The following is a 24,977-nucleotide window of genomic DNA, read 5'->3' as shown; positions in this document are numbered from 1 at the left end:
ATTTGAAGCAATCCCTTGCAAAAATGATGTCTTGAAGTAGTCTCTTGAAGTTCCTGAGATGTTTTCGTTTCTTTCCTCTGTCCGAAACTTCTCTTCTTTATCTCTTTCTGTTTGTCTCGAACTTAAAAGTCAATTTTGATTTAACTAATTCGCTCAGCACACAAGTATCATGTGCTGAGCAATTAATCAACTGCATATCCTTTAACTGTCCATAATTCGCTCAACGAATTGTTTTGGTGCGCTGAACGAATAATAATCTTTTTACCTGAGCGATTAAATGCTAACTTAGCTAGAAACATCTAATAGCACTCCACTGATGTATAAGTTCCTGTACAATTGCCTAAACAACTTTCTTACTTCTTATTACAACTTTTTAATAAGAAAAACACATTATTTCATGAATAATTACAAATTTGAGCTAATTAATAAGTCTGAAAATATGTATTTTTCATCCTTATCAAAGACAAATATTTTTAAAATAAAATTTTATCTTAAAAAGAAAAATTAATTTACTTTATCCAAACTAAAAAGTTTAAAATTTAAAATATTTCAATTACTCCATCCACACGTACTATTTAAAAATGAAAAGAATTCAATTATAAATAATTGAAATATTGTATATTTCAATTTTTGGAAATTTTAAAATTCTTTGTTCCATAAATTTGCATATTTCACATCTACTATGATATGAAAGTAAATGTAAAAAAAAAAAACACGAGGATCAAGGAAGAAACTGCAAGTTTTTTTTATTTAGGCACAATAGTTCATGGTCGGCCTTAGGAAGATGATATAGTAAAGTTATTTGAATGATTTTTAATGTTTAGTTCTTAGTCATTCGGCCATAGAGACCTAAACTTGAATATATTTTTTTTCTTGTTTAGTATTCTTGTGCAATAGGTTTTTTTCTAGTAACATTTTAGGTAAACAGATTCTTCAACCATGAACATTTAAAGAAGGTGTCATATATAATCATTATATCAAATGTAAACTGATTTTTCACGTTTCATGTTTAATAACTTTAAGTTAAGAATAACTTTTGAATTGTTTGTATCCTTAAATTATATTTGTATTTTTAAATAAAGTACTTATAATTTAAATATTAAACAAGTATTAACGTGAATATAAATTTTTGGGTGAGAGTCTTAACGTGTAATGTATATGATATGAGTATGGAGTCCCAATGTATATGTTAAATCTTCCCCTTCTTTGAGTTCAGAGGGGATGGTTGGCATGACCATGACCAACGTATTCCTAAAACCCCATCTCATTCTCCTTCCCTCAAAATTCTTGTTCCCTAACACATTCAAACCCTCCCTTGCTCATACTCTTACAACAACTTTCTTCATCCCACATTTCTCCACAACCCCTCTCTCCTACGGACCCTCCCTCCGTAAAGGTACTATACCCTCCCACTCCCAATCCCAATCATCGCAAAATCAAAACGATGCCGTCCTCCGGGAAGAAGTCTTCACCCGCGTCTTCCTCCTCGCCGCCCTCCGTGTCCCCTCCGCCGAATGCTCCGCCCTCGAAAGCCGACTCCGCGGCCACCTCCTCAACTGGCCCCGCGTCCGCAACATCGCCCGCGTCCCCGGCGATGACCTCGACCCTAGCCTCGCTCCTCTATTACCTCAGCCAATTAGCGGTGACGGCGAATTCGATAACGAAGAAGAAAGAACTCTCATCTCGGTGCAGCGCCGGATCCATGGTAAGGCCGACGGAGATGGCGACGTTCTGAGTCCCGTTCTGTACCGCGACAAACTCGCAAGGACGTTCAACTCGCGCGGATTCGTGAAGTTCCGCAACCTCGCGAAGATTTCGCGGCCGAACAGGAATAAGAAGAGGAAAAAGAGGAAGGAGGGGATGGAAGTGGAAGACGGTAGGCGCGTGGGGCAGAACGGTTTTGCCGTGGTTGAGGTTGTTGAGGAGGAAGAAGAAGATAGTGTTGCTATGAGGAAGTTGCTGGGAGAAGAATTTGTCAGTAGCAAGTGGAGGGGCTCGACGAGGTTGCTGCTTCTGGACGAACGCTTCGCGGGTCGCGGTGTGGAGGAGTTGCCTGAGGCAATTAAGGTGGTGCCTCTGTTGTTTCAGTAATCACTCTTTCTCTTCTGTGAGTTTTCACTGTTTGCATATACGCCTTTTTTGTGCCAATTGTTGTGTTATCGGTGTGATTTGTTTTTCAACTTTTGTTTTGTGTACATTGGCGAAGAAACGAGATGATTATAGTTATAATGATTAAGGAACGTTTGGATAAACATTTCAGTAAACACTCTTGGAAGAAGAAAAATGAGAATGAAAAATAAAAGAAGATTCTAAAATTAGTTTAACCATAGCCATTAACATTTTTTTAGAGAAGGTGACGTGAGAGAACTTTTACAAATTATTTTATGTCTAAACTAGTTTTAGTTTATGAAGGAACTCATTTAATTTTTCATTCTTATCTTCTTGTCTTTAAAGTATTATGAAAATGTTTATCCAGACAGGTTCTAGGCATGTTCAAATCATAAATGTGATTGGTGATGCTGTTGGTGCAGCGAAGTTCCTTGTAAATGCTCTAGCATTGAATTAGGGAAGTCACATATTTTCTGTTTTCAAAGTTGACTAGATATAGTTCTGTGTTTAGCCATAATATAGCTTCCCTTAGCAAATTTTTGTGAGAGTTGTGTGGGTTCTAATCTGTCATTCATTTGAATGAAGGTATGTATGGTCAAAGATCAATCATTTTACTTGATAGTGCACAACCTTATCTAACTTAGTAAGGAGGGATTTCTTTTTTAATTTATCGTCGCAAACCCTTTTATGGGACTGGGAGGTTTCTTTTCCTGCTGTTGGTCAAATTGGATTATCAATAGTAATAAAGGAGGTATTCAACCCACAAATATGCAATACATTGTGAAGCTATGGTGTGCTGTAATCTGAAATCATATTAGTTTAACTATCATGACCTTTTGTTTGACATTCTTTTTAGTTTATGCGACTTTACTCAGGCCATCTTGGCCTTCGTGTAAGTTTCGGGTTATTTTTGGTAATATTTGCAGAAAGCTTATATTGTTTGTCCTCGAAGTACACAGTAACAATCTTATTTAATGGCTCTTCTACAAGTTTCAATAGTGGTAGGCCAAAGGTGAACTAGTGAGCTGTTACCAAACTATATTTAGTTTAAAATTTTCATTAGATACTGATACTATTATATTGGCCTGATGTTGGATATCTCCTCATTTTTCATGTTCCATCTTAGTTTAAAATGGGATAAATCACAATTATGTGCATGTTTTTTTATTAATAATATTTTGAAAATTTGTTCTATATGTGCTTTTGGCATCTATATTTCATCTAATCACTTATATTTTTCGTCCTGTCTACAGGCTGTTTTGAAGGAGTATGCAGAAAAGAATACAATGTTGACCCTTGAGCTAGTTAGATGCAAGCTGACACTATTCTATGATTACTGGCAGATGACCGAGGTATATTATACCAAGGACACAGTATTACACACATAATCTATGTTTTGGTGTGTATATCTAAGTTTTCCTTTGTACATGTTATTCTTTCTCTTTGCATGGGTCACACGTGTGTTGGTCTATCACTATAAAACAAACTTCTCACCCATATGATTTGCTTGACTTGGACATTTACTTCTAATAAAAGTAGTATGACATTTCTGTTTCATTCCATGTGGCTATTTTTTAACACAAGTACAAATTTTGTCATCTTGTGAAGATAGTTTAAACTTATTTTTTGGAAATCCTGCATCACCTTCCTTAATTGTTTGAGTATATTGTGAAGATAGTTTAAAGTTATTGTTTTGAAATCCTACATCACCTTCCTTAATTGTTCGAGTATAACTTATCTATCTATTCGGAAACTTTGCTTAAGGCCATTGATTTAGGATACATCAACAATTATATTTTAAATTTACATTCATATTCATGTATGCAACCAAGAAACATTTTTTGTGACCAGTTTTACCTGTTTGGTGTTCTTTATTCAACTTCAAATTGTGAATAAAATAAAATGATCAGGTCAATATTATTGTTGCAGGTTTTGGAGACCTTGTTGCCTGAGGGTATGATTGTTCCTTCAACTTTTGAGTCTGTTGGTCATATAGCACACTTAAATTTGAGGGAAGAACATTTACCATACAAGAGGCTAATAGCAAAGGTTTTTGTTTTAGAAATAATTTTTTGTTATTGCATTAAATGTGAAATGTAAAATGTATTACAAATTCTTATCTGAGTTAATTTATGAAAGGATACTTTCAAATTCAGGTTGTACTGGATAAAAATAGGCCAAAGATACAATCGGTTGTGAACAAGATTGATTCCATTCAAAATGAGTACAGGACTATGCAGCTCGAGGTTTTAGCAGGGAACCACTCTCTTGTGACTACAGTAGTTGAGAATGGACTTCGCTTTCAGGTTGACTTAGCAACAGTGTATGCTCTTATTTCCATCCCTGACCAACATAGAAGGCTTGATTTACTAATTGCTGAATTACTGTCATTTCATGAAAATTGTTTGGTATTATGTAGGCATGCATAACCTTGTTGAAGTACTCTGATTGTATTCTGTTTGTGTAAGACTGGTGAAACAATTATATCCTTACCTGATCTGAAATCTCCGTGTAGGCTAGGAACCATGTGATAGGTAGAGAGCGGCTAGAAAGAGAAACTAAAAGGAAGGACTTACGTATGAAAATATTTCTATCACTGTAGCATCGGAATCAAAGATTTTGGTTTATTGTATGTACAATGGTATATAAATAAAAAACACTGACAGTTCCCATTCCAACCGTAATTCCAGCTTGCCTTCTTGTCTTCTTAGGCTTATAGTCTCTCTCTTTCTCTCTCTCTCCACAACAAATCCACAATATGCACGCCCCTCATGCTCTGCTGCTAGGTTTGTACTTAATCTTTCTCTATTAATCTTTATCTCTCCCTAAAATTGACCAGGTATATCACACCTTTTACCTCTCCTTAGATATGCCGTATTCATCTAGGGCCATGGGGCTGCTTCACCATTAAGAAATGTAGAATTTGACTTTATGTTGAAAAGTTGTATGAGGGATTTTCTTTGGCAGGCATTGGTAGTTGGTGGTCCCATGAATATAGACAGATTTACATTTTAGATTCTCTCTTTCTATTCGTTTACATGTAGTTTAGTTTGTTAATATAGTTATGGTATTGATTCATTCATATGTATCTTTCTGTTTATAAAAGAACACTTACAAACTGTACATTTTAGATCCTTCAGTGTCATGTGTATACCAGTATATGCTGTCTCAATCTGGCCTACTCTCCATGCGTTCTGCATCTCTTTCCTTTAAATTATTGCTAAAGGCAGACAATTAAAAAACAATGGATACAATTAAATTTTTTGATGTAACTATTATTACAATGAAAAATAATTACATAGACATAAGATGTAAAATTGTAATAAAATATGCACTAAAAATAGTTATAAAATATTTTAATTTTTTTTGTTATGATCATACAATACAAACACTCCCAATTTTTCATCATGACTGTTCATTATTGATAGTTTCTTGTAGATCATGGAAATTAAGAAGTTGGTTGATGAAGATAAGGTTCCATAGGTAAAAGTGGCAAAAAAAATCTATATACAGAAAACAGTTACAAAACTAATCTCCGTTATTCATTGTTATAGATTACTAAGGCATTATGTGTTTAGATAGATTTATAACTTTCAAGTGAAGGTAGACGATGAGCCAAAATCTTATTTAGGAAGGTATAATTCTTTATTAGGAAGTTTTTAATATTAATTTATGTTGGAAGTCCTACGTCGATTAGTAATAAGGCTAATTTAGAATGGTGCAAATCTCATCTTACAAGCTAGTTTTGTGAGGTTGAGTTAGGTTTAAAGTCCACTTCTTAACATGGTATTAGAGTCAGGTTTATAGTCTATCCTAGTAAAATTTGTTTTTTGTTGGACATATTGTTTCTCTCGCTATTGGGCCGTTATCAGACCACCCATTAATATCTAGTTCCACGCACAAGATGTATATATCTCGATGTGAGGGGATGTGTTAGAAGTCCTACATCAAATAGTGATAAAGTCAGTTTAGAGTATATAAGTGGGTGCAAACCTCACTTTACTAGATGGTTTTGTGGGATTGAGTTAGGTTTAAAGTCCACTTCTTAACAATTTCATACTAGGAAATTTTAGGTTAAATATAAGTCACTGTTGTTACAAAGCAGTTATGGTGGATTGTGATGGCAGATTTCTAACCTGCTGCCGTTCTAAGGTGATGGTGTGCCAGGTCTCATGTGGTGTCCATACCAGAAGTAGCTACCATGGCAGAAATGGTGGAAATATGGGTTAGGGTTGTTTGACTCGATCCAACCCAATCCTTAATTAAAAAAACCCCCTAGACAAACCAAATTGAGGTCCCAAACATTAAACAAAAACTTAAACTGCTTCTGTAATAGGAGGCATTGATAGGCTAGAATATAATTTGGACAGATACTATTCTGTTTTAGGAAGCTTTTAGGTTATTATTATATTAATTTTGATTTGGCAGTTATATGTTATGATTGGTCTGTCCAAGATAGCAAATCTTGGTTATAGGACGAGTACTTGGATATATTCGGTCTTGGTGCTGGACACGATAATACCCATTTAGGGTAAGAAACCTTACTTTGTTTCATCTTGCATGACAAGACCCGTTACCCCTAAATAAAAAGGGTGGATATTAACTGATTCTAGGTTGATAAATATATATCTATTATATCATTATAACAACACATTGAATCCTTCTAGCTTAGAGTTTCTCAATATCTTTGACTAGAACAATGATGCAACTGCTACAGTGATATACAGGTTGTGCTACAGATTTGTAAAAGGAAACTAAGGCATTAGATTGTACTCAAAGTGGCCTAGAAACAAAATTATTTCCATTATTATTCTGTGTTTATTTCGAGTCAAACACTAGATAGGTTGCTTTGTCTCACTGGACCTCAATGTTGTTCAATAAAAGAACACTATAATATGGTGTTTTTGACCCCTCTGCCATTGGCAACTTGTGAAGTGAGGCCAGCTACGGTGTTGGCACAGGCTGCATGTTTATGTGGCAGAACTTTGGCCTTCGGCCATCTGTCATTGATGGCCTTACTGGACCTACAGTGTTATAGTATTGCATGAGTCAGTTACTGGTTGCACTGTTTTGCATATACTGATTATTATTGTGAAATTTCATTCAATGAATATGGAGTCTAAAATAGAAGGTAAATTAATATCTATTTATTCCAAATTTCAAAACATACCCAGGAAATTAGGTAAAAAATAAATTCAAGAGTATGAATGACCACTTTTGTTTCTTTTCTTTTTTTGTGCAGATATTGGAGTTCTAGGCTTGGAACTGAAAGACAAAGGCTTCTGAGTGGTTTCACACGGAAAGATGTTGTCTGTATGTGTCTACTCTTGTAAAAGATGCATACTTATGTTATCACCACTTTCAATTTCTTTTCATTATTGTCTCTTTCATAGTGGAATATAGCTGATCAGAGCAATCTGATGTCAAATGCAGACGAGTGATGACAATTGACAACATTTTGGTTTGTTTGCTTTGAGTGGGAGTTTGAAAAACAAAAAACTGTTAGAAATTAGAATATATGAACATATATTATCATATATTTAAATCTGATCATATTTTGTTATCCTCTAGGATTAGTTTTCTTAGTTTGAGGGCTCGAAACACAACTCTTATGATCTCATATTTATATAATGATACAAGATGAAAGATCAAAAGGTTGAACTAGAAACCTAGGTACAAATCTAGGTACAACAGTAGTAATTTCCAATACAACTACTTTCTACCTAGATTTAGTACTTATTGTAACACTCTCCTTCAAGTTGGAGCATACAAATTGTATCTACCAAACTTGAAACAAATAAACTTGATCCGAGACCCCTTTAAGGACTTGGTTAACACATTTGCAAGTTGATCTTACAAACTCAATACAATTATTTTTTACAATTTTTTTGAATAAAATGATAATCAATTTCTACATGCTTAGTTCTCTAGTGGAAAACTGAATTGAAAGCAATGTGGAGAGCAACTTGGTTATCTCAATACACCTTCATGGTCTAGATTTCACAAAAGTTATGTTCTTGAAAGAGTTTTTTCTCCCATACAAATTCAGAAGTAAGGGACGTCATTGCCCTATATTCAGCTTCACCAGTTGATTGCCACACTACATTCGGTTTCTTATTTTTCGAAGAAATAATATTTCTTTCAAGGAAAACACAATAGACTATAGTAGAACGTCTATCAGTAGGGGGATCTTGCCCAATCAGCATTGTAGTACCTAGGGATTTAGATGTTTTCTTTATCTTTATATAGCAAACCTTGTCCTGGATATTTTTTGAGGTACCTTAGAATACAAATGATAGTATTCCAATGGTCAATATATGGAGCCTTAATGAATTGACTAACAACATCAACTGCAAAAGATAGATCAATTCTAGTAATTGTAAGATAAATCAGTTTTTCAACTAGTCTTCTATATTTTTATAGGTCAAAGAATGATTCACCTTCTATCATTAACTTCTGATTTGAGTCCATAAGAGTATCTACTAGTTTACAACCAATCATATCTATCTCTTTTAAGATGCTAGAGCATACTTCCTTTGAAGGATTACTACAATGTTTTTTTATTGAGCTTACTTCAATACCCAAGAAATATTTTGAGGTTTCCATGATCCTTGGTTTAAAATGTTTACACATAAGTGTTCATTTAGTTGAGATATTCTAGCAACATTATTTCATGTAATAACTATATCATCAATATATACTATTAAGTAAACACATTTCCTAAGAGATGTATGACAATAACAAGTTGAATGATCGCTTCACTATGCTTCAACCTAAAATTTTGAATCATCAAGTTCAATTTTCCCAACCAAACACATGGTGATTACTTGAGGCCATAGAGAGTGACACAACTTGCAAACCAAACCAGACCCCTCCTGAGCAATAAACCCATGAGGTTGCTCCATGTTGATTTCCTTGTTGTCTCCATGAAGAAAGACATTTTTAATATCCAATTAAAGTGACCAATGACGAATAGCTATCATGGCTGTTAGATGTTAAGATGTGTGTTTCTGTTATTTGGGCTTAGTCTATTCTGTATTAAGGGCATTGGCCCATATCTTACAATATAAATAAACTACCCTATGTGTATGCTAAACACACAAGGGATATTTTCTCCCAATCTTCTCTATTTCTCATATGGTATCTAGAGCACAGGAATAGTTCTAGTCAACTCCACGGTCTCCGGCACCCATCACTGCCGCTGTTGTCGCCGCCGCTGTTGTCGCCGCCGCCGTCGCCGGAGTTCCAGAATCGATCGGCGACCACACCATCGGAATCGTCTCGGCCGGGCGACCACCGTGGTACGAAGATCGCGGCAAACGGACCACCCACGCACCTCCACGCGCCGCCGCAAGAGTCGCCGTTGCCGCCGCGCGTGCCGGCGCATCGCCGGAGCTTTCCGTCGCCGATCAGCACCGCCGTGATCGCCTCCTCGCCCTCTTTCTGGATCTGTGGTCGTTGCGTCAATCGGAGCACTTTGAATTTTTAGGGTTTCTCCCTCTCTATGGCGTCTTCCTCGTCTACAAACACCTCTATTGGTGGCTCATCTTCTGATCCCTCAATATATACCAATTATGTGAATGTACACTTGTCCATTGACAAGTTAGATGGCACAAATTATGCAACATGGGCGTCCGACATCAAACTTTGGTTGAAGAGTCAGGGGTACTTAGATCATCTTACTCAAAATGTGACTACTGCTCCCATAGATGACACTTCCCGCTGGATGAAAATTGATGCTCAGTTATGCATTGTTATAAAGTCCACCATTCACTCCTCACTGAAACAAATGTTTCGATCCTATGAAACATGTTCAGAAGTATGGGCACAAGCGAAGTTGTTATATACAAATGACACTCAGCGTCTTTATGGTGTTTGTCAGAATCTATTAACTGTTATTGGTTCGCGCAATCCTGGTCCCATGGCAGAATATTTGGGTAAAATTCATGCCTTTCTTCATGACTTTAATGATATATTGCCTCCTGCTTCCACTCCTGCTGAAGAATTGGAACAACGATCAAAGTTCTTCATGTTGTTGGCATTATACGGACTCTCTGATGATGTTTCTCATGTCCGTGATCAGATTTTGGGTTCTCCTGTCATACCCAACTTTACTTCTACTTGTTCTGCTCTTTTGCGTATACCGAGCAAACCCGTCACTGAGACATCTCCTCATACTGATGATTCCTCTGTTATGGCTGCTCAACGTGATGATCGAAGTCGGTCTCGCAAGCCAAGTAAAGGACGTCCAAAATGTGACCATTGTGGCAAGTTAGGCCACAAGATTGATAGATGTTATGCTCTCCATGGACGTCCTCCTCGACCTGTAGCAATGGCAAATTCTGATCCACCTCCCCGATCACCGTCTGCAGACCATCCTACTTCATCTAATACCGTAGACAAACCTGCAATCTTTAACGAATTTCTCAGATGGTATGAGGATCATCAGCACTCTGGTTCCACTACATCTGCATCTGTTGCACGTACAGGTACACCTTTTGTTGGTCTAACTCACTCCCTCGGACGTTGGGTCCTTGACTCAGGCGCCACCGATCATATCACTGGTAACAAGTCCTTGTTTTCTTCCTTGTCATGTCTGGATAATTTACCCTCGGTAACAATGGCTGATGGGTCTAGAGTCTCATCTTATGGTATTGGTACTGTTAATATTTTTCCATTGATCATGTACTTTATGTCCCTGGGTCTCCCTTCAACTTATTGTCCATTAGTCGTTTAACTCGTACACTTAATTGTGTTATTTCATTTACTAAAGATTCTGTTTGGTTGCAGGACCGGAGTTCGAAACACATGATTGGCACAGGATGTGAGTCTCATGGCCTTTATCATCTCCGCCCTTCTCCACATGTTGGCGTAGTCATGGAGTCACCATCCCTTCTTCATGCTCAGTTCGGTCATCCTAGTCTTGTCAAACTACAACAACTTGTCCCGAGGTTGTCCACATTATCAAGTTTGTCGTGTGAGTCTTGTCAGTTAGGGAAGCATACTCGTAGTTCCTTTCCTCGTAGTGTCTCACAACGGGCGTCGTCCCCCTTTTCATTGGTTCATTCTGACATTTGGGGACCTAGTCGTGTTAAGTCCATTTTAGGTTTTCAGTATTTTGTTACCTTTATTGATGACTATTCCAGATGTACTTGGTTGTTTTTAATGAAGAATCGTTCTGAGTTGTTTTCTATTTTCCAATCTTTTTTCAATGAAATAAAAACACAGTTTGGGGTTTCTATTCAAAATTTACGTAGTGATAATGGCCGTGAATACCTTTCTCAACCGTTTAAACAGTTTATGGCTTCTCATGGCATTCTTCACCAAACCTCATGTGCTTATACCCCTCAACAAAATGGGGTGGCTGAGCGCAAGAATAGACACCTTATTGAAACAACTCGTACACTTCTGATTCATGGTCAAGTACCCTCACGTTTTTGGGGTGATGCAGTTCTCACAGCATGTTATCTTATCAACCGCATGCCATCTTCCGTCCTAGATAACAAAATCCCTCATTCTATCTTATTTCCTCAAGACCCTCTGCATCCATTACCTCTTCGAGTTTTTGGGTCTACATGTTTTGTTCATGATTTTAGTCCTGGTCTTGGTAAGTTATCTCCTAGGTCTCAAAAATGTGTCTTCTTAGGATTTCCACGGTCACAAAAGGGCTATAAGTGTTTTTCCCCTTCCCTCAATCGTCATTTTATCTCTGCTGATGTCACTTTTGATGAGTCTTCTTTTTACTTTTCACATCTATCTTCTAGTTCTGTACCTCTCCTTGTTACTGTTGATATTCCTCTTATCTGTGATCCTCCTGGTGATGCTCCACCCCTTTTGTCTTCTCCTTCTTTAGACTCTCATTTACCACAGGATCATCCTTCACCTCCACCCCTTCAGGTTTATAGTCGCCGTAATTGTCTCCCTCATGACTCACTTCCGGTGCCGCCTCATGTGACTCCTCCGGCTCCAGCAACTGAGTCTGACTTGCCTATTGCCCTCCGTAAAGGTATACGCTCTACCCGTAACCCATCCCCCCATTATACTGTTCTTAATTACCACAAATTATCTCCATCTTTTTATACTTGTTTCTCATCCATTTCTGCTGTGTCAATTCCCAAATCTGTGGGTGATGCCTTAACTCATCCTGGTTGGCGTCAAGCTATGATGGATGAATTAAGTGCTTTACAGGAAAGTGGAACTTGGGAGCTTGTCCAATTACCATCTGGAAAGTCTGTTGTTGGTTGCAGGTGGGTGTATGCTATCAAGGTTGGTCCTGATGGCACAATTGATCGTCTGAAAGCTCGACTGGTTGCCAAAGGCTACACACAGATTTTTGGTTTGGATTATGGTGATACTTTTTCTCCAGTGGCAAAAATGACCTCTGTTCGCCTATTCATTGCCATGGTCGCTCTTCGACAATGGCCTCTTTACCAACTTGATGTCAAAAATGTTTTCCTCAATGGTGATTTGCATGAAGAAATTTATATGGAGCAATCGCCTGGCTTTATTGCTCAGGGGGAGTCATCTGGATTGGTATGTCGTCTTCGCAAATCCTTATATGGCCTAAAACAGTCTCCTCGGGCCTGGTTTGGTAAATTCAGTTGTGTTGTTCAACAATTTGGTATGTCTCGCAGTGAAGCGGATCATTTAGTGTTCTATCGCCACTCGAGTGCTGGATGTATGTACTTAATAGTGTATGTCGATGATATTGTTCTCACAGGAAGCGACTATCTTGGCATCTCTCAGATGAAACAACACCTTTGTCATCATTTTCAAACCAAAGATCTTGGCAAACTCCGGTACTTTTTGGGTATTGAAGTAGCACAATCCAATGATGGTATGTCATATCTCAGAGGAAGTATGCGTTAGACATCTTGGAGGAAACAGGGTTAATGAACTGTAAATCTGTTGAGACACCTATGGACCCTAACATCAAACTCCTACCAAATCAGGGGGAGCCTTTCTCAGATCCTGAACGGTACAGAAGACTAGTTGGTAAATTAAACTATCTTACTGTTACGCGTCCTGACATTTCCTTCGCAGTTAGTGTGGTGAGTCAATTTCTAAACTCCCCATGTGAAGACCATTGGGATGCAGTTGTTCGCATACTGAAGTATATTAAAAGATCACCTGGAACTCACATGTATTATTCTGGTCAAGAGTTTGCATTTCTACAATCATGGTTTGTTGCCATCTGGGCTTCATTCACATTTTTGGGAAAAGTAATAGAAGACATTGAGGATAGGAAAGAACAATAGGAATATGACATGTGACAACTAAGAAAGTTATAAATAGGATGTGGGTTTTGAGTAGAACGAGTATCTTTTGAAGAACAATGAGTCAACTTGAATCGTCATCACTAGGAGTCGTGGTATTGAGTGATGATTGAGAAGAAATTGAAGTAGATGATTCATCTTGGAAAATTGGTCTTGTCATTTGGGTACTGAAGTGGTAAGTATTTTGAGGATGGCTTAAGAGGATTTTGATCAAGATTGAGATTGACAGAAGCACTAGGAACAATAGACTTAACTATACTTTTTGGTTTCAAGAGAATAACACTGATACCCTTTTTGAAGTCTAGAATAGTCCAAGAAGACACATTTGATAGCACAAACAAAAAGTTTATCTAACTCTAGAGACAAATCATGAACAAAACATACACAACCAAACACAAAAAGAAACATAAAAGAGAAGATAATTTGGAAAAAGAATGGAACAGGAACCTTATTGCTAAGAGAAGAGGACAATATCTTATTAATAAGAAAACAAGCAATTAGGATAGCATTGCCTCAATGGTGGTTTTGTATATTAGCACCAAGCAATAGGGTACTCTCAACCAAGTCTATTTTTCCTATTTGCATAACCATTTTGTTAAGGTGTGTGAGGACAAGTAGACTAATGTAAAATGTCATGTGAACTTGACTGCAGAGAAAATAGAGGAGGAATACTCTTTGGTATTGTCATTGCTTAAAATTTTAATTACCCGACCAAGTTGATTTTTGATTTCATTCAAAAAGGATGTAAAGATACTCAATAGTTCAGAACAATCTTTCATAAGATAAATCCAAGTACATCTAGAATATTCATCAATAAATGTGACAAAATATCTAAAAACCAAAAGATGAGACCTGACTTGGTCCCCAAATATGAGAATGGATAATAGAAAAACAAAATTACATATTGATTTTGACCTTTTAGGAAAATAAGGTCTAACATGCCTACCTGGTTGACATCACTCACAGTCTAATGTCTAAATACTACTATGCTTACTGTCCTCAAGGACCATTTTTTTTTTTAATTTTGATAAGTGGGGACACAAAACAGAACACATGCGGACTAAATCCAAAATATTATAACTCTTTAGATTCATGTTTGTTTGAAGTCCCACATTGACTAGAGATATGGTGATTTCCTAGTATATAACTAGGTGCAAACTTCATCTTATAAGCTGGTTTGGTAGGGTTGAGTTAGGCTTAAAATTCACTTCTTAACATGGTATCAGAGTCATGGGTTAAAGCCTATCTTAGATAAATTTGTTGTTTGTTAGGTCTATTGTTCCATCAACTATCGGCAAATTGAGTTTCACTCATGAAAGACACCAACCATGTCATGAGCAATTTGTTTGAGAGTGGTAAGCCTATTTGCAAAGTTGTAAAGCCGCTGAATATCTTTTAAAAATATTCCGAGTCTTTTTCCTAAAAGAGTTGTGAGTCTTAAAAGATCTAACAGAACCCAGTAATTTGGGTTCTACAAATTGCCACGGTAAGGCACAAAGTTGACAATCAATACGTTTCATTGTTTAGCTTGCTTAAAAGGTACATTGCTTCCATCTTGTTCAAGGTGCTCATGGTAACTTTGGCCTAGGAACCACATTTCAATTGAGGCAGACTACGAGAGATAGTTTTTCTCATTGAACTTTTTAGAGGTAATGGTAGGAGTTCCAGAGGAGGAGAGAATAGGTCCAGTGGACATTTTAGTCAGAGTTTGAGGAAACCAACAGAGGTTGTGACAGTTGCTCATGGAGATGGTTTAGATCCAGTGATCCTGGGAGAAAATTGTGACAGTGGTTGGGGGTGAACGGCAAACTGTGGCAAAAACTGTGTTGGAGAAGACTGAGATCAGTAGAGCAAGATTGACTAGCTTTGATACTATCTTGAGATTAACAAGAGATAGTATATTTTGAGGGCTTGAAACACCACTCTTATGATCTCATTTATATTGGTAGAAATTTGATACAATGAGAAGATGAAAAACCAAAAGACTGAACTAGAAACCTAGGTACAGAACTAGCTACAATAGTAGTAGTTCCCAACACAACTATTTTCTACCCAGTTTTAATACTTATTCTAACAATGACCATGGAGAGACGGCAACATAGGATGATGGTTGATGGCGGTGGACAACTGCAAATTACGAAAAGAAAAATGATAGAAAAGGGTTCCAAAGATTGATTATCTCTTTGTTGTTCCTGGTTATTTATAGAAGAATATTACATCTGAAATACCAATAGTGTACAAAGAAAAGGCTATATCTAGGTAATTGATGTTAATAGGCAAAGCAGCTTTAAAGACTGACTTGTTAACCTATCTGAACAAGTTAGATAATCAAGATAAATTATTCTAACACGTAAGAGCATCAAATTCCTAAATACAGAATCTGGATGCAAGTATGTCATCAATGATGTAATTCTTTTCGTAGCTTTCCAAAGATTTTAATGCATGTGCATATCACCTGTTGGATAATATTTTAGAGAAACTACTTGGAATCCCTTAGACATTGAAATATACAAGGCTGGCCAGGGAAAAAAATAATTCCGGAGGCTTTCAAGATTTATGATTATTCCCTAATAATTTTCTTAATTTAGGTAATGAATACCAAGTCTGCACTAACTTCATCTAAAATTTGCTGTCAGAGGTTTGAAATATTAACACATCCTTCCCCCTTGCATTAATATGGAATGTTCTTTATGTTAATCATGACGAAAAAAATATTCATGGCTTGCTTACACATGCATCATCATTTGACAGGTGATGTTTTCTCGGGAGTTGGTCCCTTAGCCATATCTGCTGCGAGGATAGTTAAGCGTGTTTTTGCTAATGACTTAAATCCATATGCAGTTGAGTATCTGGAAAGAAATAGTGTTTTAAATAAACTTGAGAAGAAGATTAAGGTATGATCCATGTTCGATGAGTATTTTCTTTAAGATGTTTTATGGACTTTTGCACATGAAGAGATAATAATGAAAATAAGTATGTTGGAATTGGAATCCAAATTTGGATTTGCTATTTCTTGGTTCATTCATGTTAAAAGCACAGCAATTTAGTCTTTTCTTCAACATTTTTGGACTTCTGTAGATTTTTTAAGTATAAAACTGTTGTGAATTATCTTAGAGTGTGAAGCTAAGAAGAATGGACACAAAAGACACACGAAAACAATAAAATATAAAATGTCCTATTAGGATTTGAAATACTGCATCGTGTATGTTACCAGTGTCTTCGGGCACCACTCCTTTCTTGAATTGATCATGATTCATAGGATGTGAGTGACTAATGGTTAAAAAGGACGTGCTGATTATTTTAGTGTTTTTCATGAATTGATGGAAAAACCCTGGCCGAAGTTTGATTTGAATCTGCATGTGACAGCACTACTTCTCTTGATGAAATTTCCTGCTCACTAATGTCATTTGTTTGTTTCTCTAGGTCTTCAACATGGATGGAAGAAGGTTCATTAAGTCTCTTTATGCCAGTGATGTTTCTCAGTCCATCACGCAAGTGGTTATGAACTTGCCAAGTGAAGCTGCAGAATTTCTAGGTTGCCTCTCTTCACAAGACCACTATTTCTTTATTGTACAATATTTTTTGTGCACTGTCCAATTTTGATCCATCCCACACTTGTCTTCTGAATGGTACTCATAAATACGTGGAACTTCTCTTAATTTTTCCTCCAGCAATGGTTGATAGTTTTGGAGGGTAGGGTGAATCGGGGCAAACTGTTTTTCCTTACTGTCTGGACTATGTTTCAAGTAGTTCTGAGTAGAGTGAGGGTTGCAATGGTCTGTTCACTCTTCGTTGCTGCATACATACATAAATATATTCCTTTATTGAGAGGAATACTTGGAAACTGCAAAAAGCAGTATGTATAGATAAGTTAAAGCCTTGCCCAAAAGAACGTGAAGTTGTATATGATGTTCTCGATTTAACTACAGATCTTGGGTCAAAATATTCCTTATGATGGAGACAGTAAAAGCATCACCACTCGTGCCAATAATTCTACTCTCGTCTTAATTTTTGGTCATAAGATAATCTTACTCTATAAACCTAATGGGGGTTAAAGTAATAGCATTAACGCTTATGCGAACGAGATACTCCCTCTCTTTCCTTGTCTTGAAAATCTCACCATATAATTGCTTAATTAATGGCTTGGTCATTGATGTGCTGTTTGTCTATCTGTTAGTGGAGAATTAGTTTGTCTCTGAATGAGATTAGTCACTAGAGTTGTCCTATGAAGTGAACACGTGCACTGATTAGGACAGTTGGGAGTTGCTGTACTCGGTCTGCTACAATTTTTTTAGTTGCTTTCGGTAGGAGTAAACAACTATAATATCTATATTTAATTTCTGAATATATTTGGCTTCCTCTGCAGATGCATTTCGGGGAATATACAAAAATAGACCCAAGGATGGGGAATATACTTTTCCTATGATCCATGTGTATGGATTCTCCAAAGCGCGAGATCCAGAATTTGATTTTCACGAGGTTGGTTGCTGATATTGTGTATATTTATGTAGGGTCTTTGATTGGACATCGCTAATCACTTTTATTTTTTACTTTGCTGTTGGGCTAGTGTTATATGTTGAACCTTATTCTAAAGACATCTTAATAAACCTCTTCCGGTGCAGAGAATAAGAATTGCGCTGGTAGAAGTAGCAGTCAACGTAGACGTGCGACGGGTACGACTTGTTGCTCCTGGAAAATGGATGCTGTGCGCATCATTTATTCTCCCTAAAAGTGTAGCATTTGCTAATACCACAGTTGATACCTAAGCAGTATTTGATTCATTGCACGAAGTAAATTTTGTTCCGTTGCACTAGTCGTCTAAATTGATATTGTATATATTGGTAACATGAGGTATTTACTTGTTTATTTTTCCAACCTCTAGGTCTCTAGCATTACTAATTAGTGGATATAAAAAAAAAACAAGTCCTTAATATTGAATTGTTAGAGCTGCGACCGGCTTGTTCTGAGTTTAGTTTAAATTGCTTTTATCCTATTGAAATAGGACAAATTGTTATACTATATATGATTATTTCATATTATTAATGCTATCTCGGCATATAACCATTCAAACTTGCAAATTCTTTTATTTGTAAATGTTCCTCAATTTTTACGAACAAGACAAAGGGAGAGGAACGTTTATTCTAGAAATATCGAATGGACCTACTAATAGTGCGACCCAGTGCCTTGTACCTCTAGAAGAATGAAGACACCGCAGAGTCTCAACAACCAATCTCAGCAAAAATAACATGTTATTAAATTTGAATTTCAAGACCAAAATATCTTGAACTAAATCTGATTTTGAAGTTTCACAGCATGGGAAGATCCTTTCATGTCATTTATAGTGGCTCTTGAATTTGCTCCCAGAAGCTTCTTGTACAGCTGACGCTTAGTTTGTTCATGCACAGCTAACGGGGTCCACTGCATCTCTATTCTCTCTCATCTTGGGTGTGGCCCCATGCTGCTTGACATGTCTCCTCTCAGACCTCAATTGAAGTACAGGTTGGTACTCATTTAGTTTTATTTATGATTTATGAAATGCTTTATCTTTTTGCTCAGATTATTATAAACTAACAAGACTGTTTGTATAATATATTGTACCATAAATTGAGAAAAGCAAAATGATATTTGGACGAGTGAGTTACAATTTTGCGACGAAGGTTCTCTCTATGAATGAGCTAGACTTAACTCTATTGTTGTTAGACGATCCCCCACCCTCAATAGAACCTGCGTGTGTACATGATGGATCTTTATGATGTACATGTACGTATGTATATGTACGCATATACGTATATCATCTGTAAAACTGTGATAGGTCGCAGGTGGAGGACAGCTGAGGGATCTGTGGGTGTGGGTTTGATTTACTGGGAGTCTGGGGCATCTGCCAGACCACATTGCTTTTATGTCTGGGCCTTTTGTTTTATAATTGTTTTGCTTTAGGCAGGTCCAGCACAACTACCAGGTGACAGTGACATTTTCATGCATCCAAAAAACACGCCCTTTCTGTTCTGCAATGAATGCTCTCTCAAGCACTCACTCAATTCTTTGATCCTGTGATCCCTGGATGGTCCGGATAACACTAGCCGGCCGGCCCAGGCAGCACAAATGCTATTCTACGATCCTGTTCCTTTCATCAAAATCTTGTGTGATACATGTACTATATATATCCAACCCTATGTATTATGTTTGTACTCCCTGCCCACTATGCGGTTGGTTGTGCGAAGGAGAAAAGTGTCCATTGTGATGGTAGGTGAGGGCAGAATGGTAAAATGGGAGGGTGAAAGCAGAGCAAATCTCAGTTCAGATTGAGATCTAAATAATGATCTCCGTGGGGTGGTCCTTCCCTTGTGATTGTCTTATTGGTATGGATATGTGAGGGAAATGGGAATCGGAGTTGTAGGGGAGGGATCTCTTGCAATGTTGTACTAAAATGGATTGGTCCTTCACAAGTTGCATAAAGCCAGAACCAACAGTTACTCTAACTGCTCCATTCCTTTATGGTAATCTCTACAAACAAACAATCTGTATTAGTTGCTTACCTCCTCCACTTCTCTCCCTCTCCCTCGTTAAACCACCCCCTTTTGTAGCTAAAAAACAACAACGGGAAGCCTCATTTCAGATGCTGGATTCCTCTATATTTATGAAATAAAGTATGGTTATATGTCTAGACCACAGTCATAAGACCACTTCATGGCCACCCGCTCCTCTTTTCATCCTTATTCACAAACACAAGCTTTATTTGTCCACCCACTCTGGACAGATTAACCACCACACATGCCCATATTGGTTTGATCATAAATTTTTAAATTATGAAAATCTCCATTAAAACTGATGAAGCAATTATTTTTAAACTGTAGGCAATCATTATATTAGTATTGTATTAATGGAGATGCTCATTAATTCAATTATAGTTGAACTAATTGAATCATTTGTCAAGTGATAAATAAATATAAAATTAGTGGTGTTTTTATTCCTATACTTTTTAATAATGAATATTTGATTGATGTTTCGTTTACATAACTTATACGAAAAAACTTTAAATTTCAACTCTTGCAAATGCGTTAAAATAACATGTTTATCATTTTTAGAATTCTAACACATGCATATCATTGTCGTTAACATTGATAGACGGAATTGTTAAAATGTTATGCGATATTTCTGACACTATAAAAACTATTGCAGTAATTTCTATCGGATGTATAACCGTCAAAAATTTCTTTCAACAACAAAGAGTGTAGCTTCTTATCAGGAATTTTATAACAATTTTACAAAAAAAATTAGTAATTTAAGCAGCGTCATCAACCAAGTTAGTAAAGTTAAACCAAAATTTTAACTCAAGTATGTGAAGAATTATAATTTTTTCCTATGCAAAAAATCGTGAAATGAGGACAACTGCAGGGTAAATTTGTATAAAATGATTATTATACATCTTTCAAGATTAAAACTGCATAATAAATACATTAGATATAAAACTTTATGTATCTCATAATGTTTTGAATAAAAGAAAACTATAGAAACACTTTTCTAGTATCAATTCAAAACACTTCTGTTGCTACCAGGTTTATGATAACTTTGACCAAGTTTTGATAGATATCACTGACTTTTGACTACTAAATTTCTTTAGTTATTCAGACTAACAACTTATCTAATTTTTCAGCTAGTCACTAATTGGTCCTGTCTAACCTTTTCCATCCATATTATAATCACATATACTTAAATATCAAACACCCTTCCAAAATCTAGATACCATAGCATGGTAGTTAAAAAAACGAACCGTTCATGGTTATGTTTATTTTGTTTTTATAATAATTTGTCCTAACTTAGTGATTATGGTGATACCAGAGACACTGGGAATAGAAAGAGTAGTAGATTATTTAAAGGTTAATTAACAATATTTGTATGAAGTGGTCCCCAGTTAGAAAATGCAAATGAAGGCCCCACCACAGCATCAAGAAGAGAGAGTGATCCCAAACAAACAAATGTCAATGATTTTTCTTTTCCATGCAAATGAAGGGCACAATCTGCTTTCCAGGAACCCAAGAATCCACCTATGTCTGCTCAATCCCAGCAATGCCCCCTCTCTCTTTCCCTCTCTCTCTCTCTCACACGTGCCAATTCTCTCTCCTCTTCTCTCAGCCGCCTATATTCTGTACCCACCAGCTCTCCACGTGGCATGGGACCACACCTTCTAGTGGGCCCTACTGCATAAATAAACAGTGTTTCTCTCTTAGACCACCTTCTAATGTATGTACATCAGATAAAAAAATCTTGGGTTGGTCACGCGGTTTGGGTTTTATGTCCCAAACACACACACACACTCCTCCAAACCAATTCTTAGTTAAGATTTGCAATACTGGTTTGGTCTCATAGGATTTGCGTGTTGGTGTTTCACTTTTGCGAATATCTTGTAGAATACCCCACAACATTGTTGGCGTGCATGTCAAATTTAATTGCCATACACTGTAGATACTACTTAGTTAGTTAGCTATAGTACTGTACTCCAATTCAATTTCCTTTAAGTAACAATTGTTGCAGAGTCTCCTTGCATAATCATAAGGAATCAATTAGAACTAATTAATAATGTGCACTCTATTTTGGAGATATTAAAGAAAATAAAAGAGGAAAGTATAAACCTTCCTATTATTTGAGAAATGATGAAAGATTTAGATTTTTTTAATTTGATATTCATATTTGATTTTAATTCAGTAACTTCATTAATTTGCTTAAGTTTGAGTTGCAAAATATACTCCAATTTGTTGCAATGCATTAATTGATGAGGAACATTAGATATTGACTGGTTTAGGATTAGACGGTGATGAAATGATGGTGAAAGATTTTATCCTCAAAGAATGACAGTGAATAATGAAACATTTTAATTGCGACCAACTATTTCAATCAACATATCACGTGATTTGGTTTTCATAACTAAGTTGTGGGTGGTGGAAAATACCCATATTGATCGAATAGTAAAATTCCAACAAAAGAAAATACTAGCACAAAAAATTCTGAGGTAGTTAAGTATATGGATATAAGTGGAAGTTGCAACACAGGATAAGTTATATAAATTTCATGGCAGTGATACTTATAATGCTCTTAAACAACTAAACTAACACTGATCAGTCATTGATTGTTTTACATGATAAATATTGCAACAGAGGCTACGAAAATACCAGATTGCATGGAACAAATAATCACAGAATCATACTTAAAATATCGGTAAAACTAAGAGGTAAAACTTACTTTTATTGGTCTGAATCACATGAACAATGCTGGGACTGACTAATTAAATAATCAAAAGAAAGAAACAAACTAATCAAATAACTAAAAGGGGATAATAATTTAATCTACAAATATGTCTTCATAGTCATATTGTAGTCTGGCTTTAATCTTAAAGATACAGTTAATAAGAAGTTTAGTATTGCTTTATTAGGGTTTTAAACAAAGTAAGAAGTACATGAGATCCTTGATCATTTAAGAAGTATTATAGATTGAAGTCTATATTGAAATAACTAACGACATGGATATTTTGAATAGAACGATTACTTGGATGAATAGAACATTCTTTTGGGTAGGAGTATTTCTCCATGTAAGTAATCAACAATAGAAGATCACATTAACTATATCTTGGAATCACAGGGAATTGCATAGGCTTTGCGTGGAAACTGTGTAGGGAGAGAAATTTTCCCACATTAGAAGGCACCACATGGGTTCAACTTTTTCTCGTTTCCAAATATGAGAATAGAAAGACCATCATTACAAGCCTATTCCATAGGCAGATTCTCATAATTCATGATCAAATCTTACTCCATATGATTGCCAAAAGACCGTTTTCTAAATGCATTACCGCTTAGACCCGTAGAAACTCATAATAACATGAGCACCGTGATGATGTGCCCAAAATCCTTACTTAATTAAGACAAAAGCAGAAAAAAGAAAAGCAAAAGGAGATTGTTATCTGGAAGAAGCAGAAACATTTGGGAGTGTGGAACTAGCAAAAACACAAAGCAAAAACAAAACCAAATACAAGACCCAAAAGCAAAACACACACACACGCGCATATCCATTGTCCTTTCACCATTTCACACAGGCAGTTTCTGCTTTGTTTTCACTGAACTCTCTCTCTTTGTTTTTCTCTCTCTCTATATATATCGCACCTCCTTAAAGCCTATAGCATTTATCAAACACATTCTCTCTTCTGTTGCATTGAGTTTTCTTTTTTCTTCAAACAGTTACCATGGCTTCTGAGCACAACATGTTCCATGAAGAAGATGGAAAGGATGAAGCTGGAAGAAGCAGAAGCAGGAGTAGGAGGACAAATGGGAAGGGTCCAAAGAAGCCACCCCAGAGAGGTTTGGGTGTGGCTCAGTTAGAAAGGTTGAGGATTCAAGAGTCTTGGAAGAAGATGAGTGAAGGCTCTTCTGGAGTACTACCACCAGTAACTACCCTCCATGATCATCATCATCATCATCAACAACAACTTTTTCAGCGCCACCCATCACCAAACCTTGGCTTTCAGTTTCAGTGCCCTCAACAACATGTGATCAGTGGAAACAGCACTATTGGTGGGAGCTGGATAGTTCCTAACAGGGTTGTTGGTAATGGTTCCTATGGATCTGGTCCTCCACTTTTGGTTGGAACCCCTCTCGAGACCTCGAAAGAGCTCTCTTCAATTCCAAATCTCCATTCTCAACCTGAATGTTTTGATTTTTGCCTCAAGGTATACATCACTCCCTTCGACACCATGGCATGTGTATGAATAAATAAATTATATGTTAGGTCATTAATTTGGATGTCAAGCAATCATGCTTCTCATTAACGGCTTGTGATTAAGAATGTTTTTGCTTAATTTCTGTTGAATGTTGATGATAATCCTAGTGTTGAATATTTTTATGTTCATTGTTTGTTGATCATTTTTGTGTGTGTATGTGTATTGCTGTATTTGTCTCAGAAAACACGATTCAATGAAGACAATGAAAAGGGATCAAATGCAAGGAGGGAGAGGACTTTAGAGATATGGCCCAATGGCCATGATTTTCTAGGATTTATGCCCCAATCTTCTGTCTCAAGCCTTGTTGGGGAAACCGGTGATTTCTATGACAAACTGGCCAGGCATGATTCTGCTAGTGCTTATGCTTGTGCAACTCCCAATGATGAGGTAGATTCACATCTATTGATTTATTTTATGATGGATGTTGCTACATGTTTAATGTAACATTATTCTTTAGTGTAGCTAATTTTTTAGAAAACTGTGTACATTTTGAAATTAAGATTGTTTAATAAATGGGCTTATAAATTGGTTGGTTTTTTGTCATGTTAGAATGTAGAGGTTGTTGCGGTTCACAGGAGGGGAAACTCAGCGAGTGGCAGGGTTTTCATGGAATATGAGTTTTTCCCAGGAAAAGATGGCAGAGGCACTACTCCCAAGGAGCTGGAATTGCCCACAATAGGTTCAGTTGGTGTAGGTGGTGGTGAAGCTTCTTCTATCACTGCTGCAGCCTATGGAGATTCTGCTTCTAATTATATTGATTTGTCTCTGAAGCTCTCACGCTAGAAGCAGATGTAGTGATCCCCTTTTTGGTGTTTGCTCAAGTACAG

The 24,977-nt window shown here is 36.6% G+C and overlaps 2 protein-coding genes across 7 annotated transcripts; both read left to right on the top strand.

Moving 5' to 3' along the window:
* The first annotated feature begins 1,166 nt into the window (after positions 1-1,166).
* Positions 1,167-23,736, top strand: LOC108334194 (tRNA (guanine(37)-N1)-methyltransferase 1). Of its 6 annotated transcripts, none has more exons than XM_052870599.1 (11): positions 1,167-2,067; positions 3,363-3,461; positions 4,039-4,158; positions 4,266-4,432; positions 7,352-7,422; positions 16,137-16,279; positions 16,809-16,920; positions 17,752-17,864; positions 18,008-18,058; positions 18,791-18,884; positions 23,612-23,736. In XM_052870599.1, exons 1-10 carry the CDS (start codon positions 1,222-1,224, stop codon positions 18,875-18,877), a joined length of 1,809 nt encoding a protein of 602 aa, XP_052726559.1. In that variant the 5' UTR covers positions 1,167-1,221; the 3' UTR covers positions 18,878-18,884; positions 23,612-23,736. The 6 variants fall into 6 exon arrangements, with proteins under 6 accessions (XP_052726559.1, XP_052726558.1, XP_052726557.1 ...); XM_052870598.1 differs by lacking the exon at positions 23,612-23,736 and adding an exon at positions 19,327-20,221; XM_052870597.1 differs by lacking the exon at positions 23,612-23,736 and adding an exon at positions 19,323-20,221.
* Positions 23,617-24,933, top strand: LOC108332813 (protein SPOROCYTELESS). Its single transcript, XM_017568115.1, has 3 exons — positions 23,617-24,099; positions 24,331-24,537; positions 24,700-24,933. The coding sequence occupies exons 1-3, from the start codon at positions 23,617-23,619 to the stop codon at positions 24,931-24,933; spliced, it is 924 nt and encodes a 307-aa protein (XP_017423604.1).
* Positions 24,934-24,977: the final 44 nt, after the last annotated feature.

The sequence above is a fragment of the Vigna angularis genome, chromosome 11 (assembly GCF_016808095.1).
Source record: "Vigna angularis cultivar LongXiaoDou No.4 chromosome 11, ASM1680809v1, whole genome shotgun sequence".
Lineage (NCBI taxonomy): Eukaryota > Viridiplantae > Streptophyta > Magnoliopsida > Fabales > Fabaceae > Vigna > Vigna angularis.
This window is presented reverse-complemented; position numbering and strand designations above follow the sequence as displayed.

Excerpts from the sequence above, each read along its gene's own strand:
- LOC108334194 (XM_017569897.2), top strand. The coding sequence starts at position 1,222 with ATGGTTGGCATGACCATGACCAACGTATTCCTAAAACCCCATCTCATT. Across the intron at positions 4,159-4,265 it reads ACAAGAGGCTAATAGCAAAG|GTTGTACTGGATAAAAATAG; the intron begins GTTTTTGTTTTA and ends TTTCAAATTCAG. Across the intron at positions 7,423-16,136 it reads CACACGGAAAGATGTTGTCT|GTGATGTTTTCTCGGGAGTT; the intron begins GTATGTGTCTAC and ends ATCATTTGACAG.
- LOC108332813 (XM_017568115.1), top strand. The coding sequence starts at position 23,617 with ATGGCTTCTGAGCACAACATGTTCCATGAAGAAGATGGAAAGGATGAA. Across the intron at positions 24,100-24,330 it reads GTTTTGATTTTTGCCTCAAG|AAAACACGATTCAATGAAGA; the intron begins GTATACATCACT and ends TATTTGTCTCAG. Across the intron at positions 24,538-24,699 it reads GTGCAACTCCCAATGATGAG|AATGTAGAGGTTGTTGCGGT; the intron begins GTAGATTCACAT and ends TTGTCATGTTAG.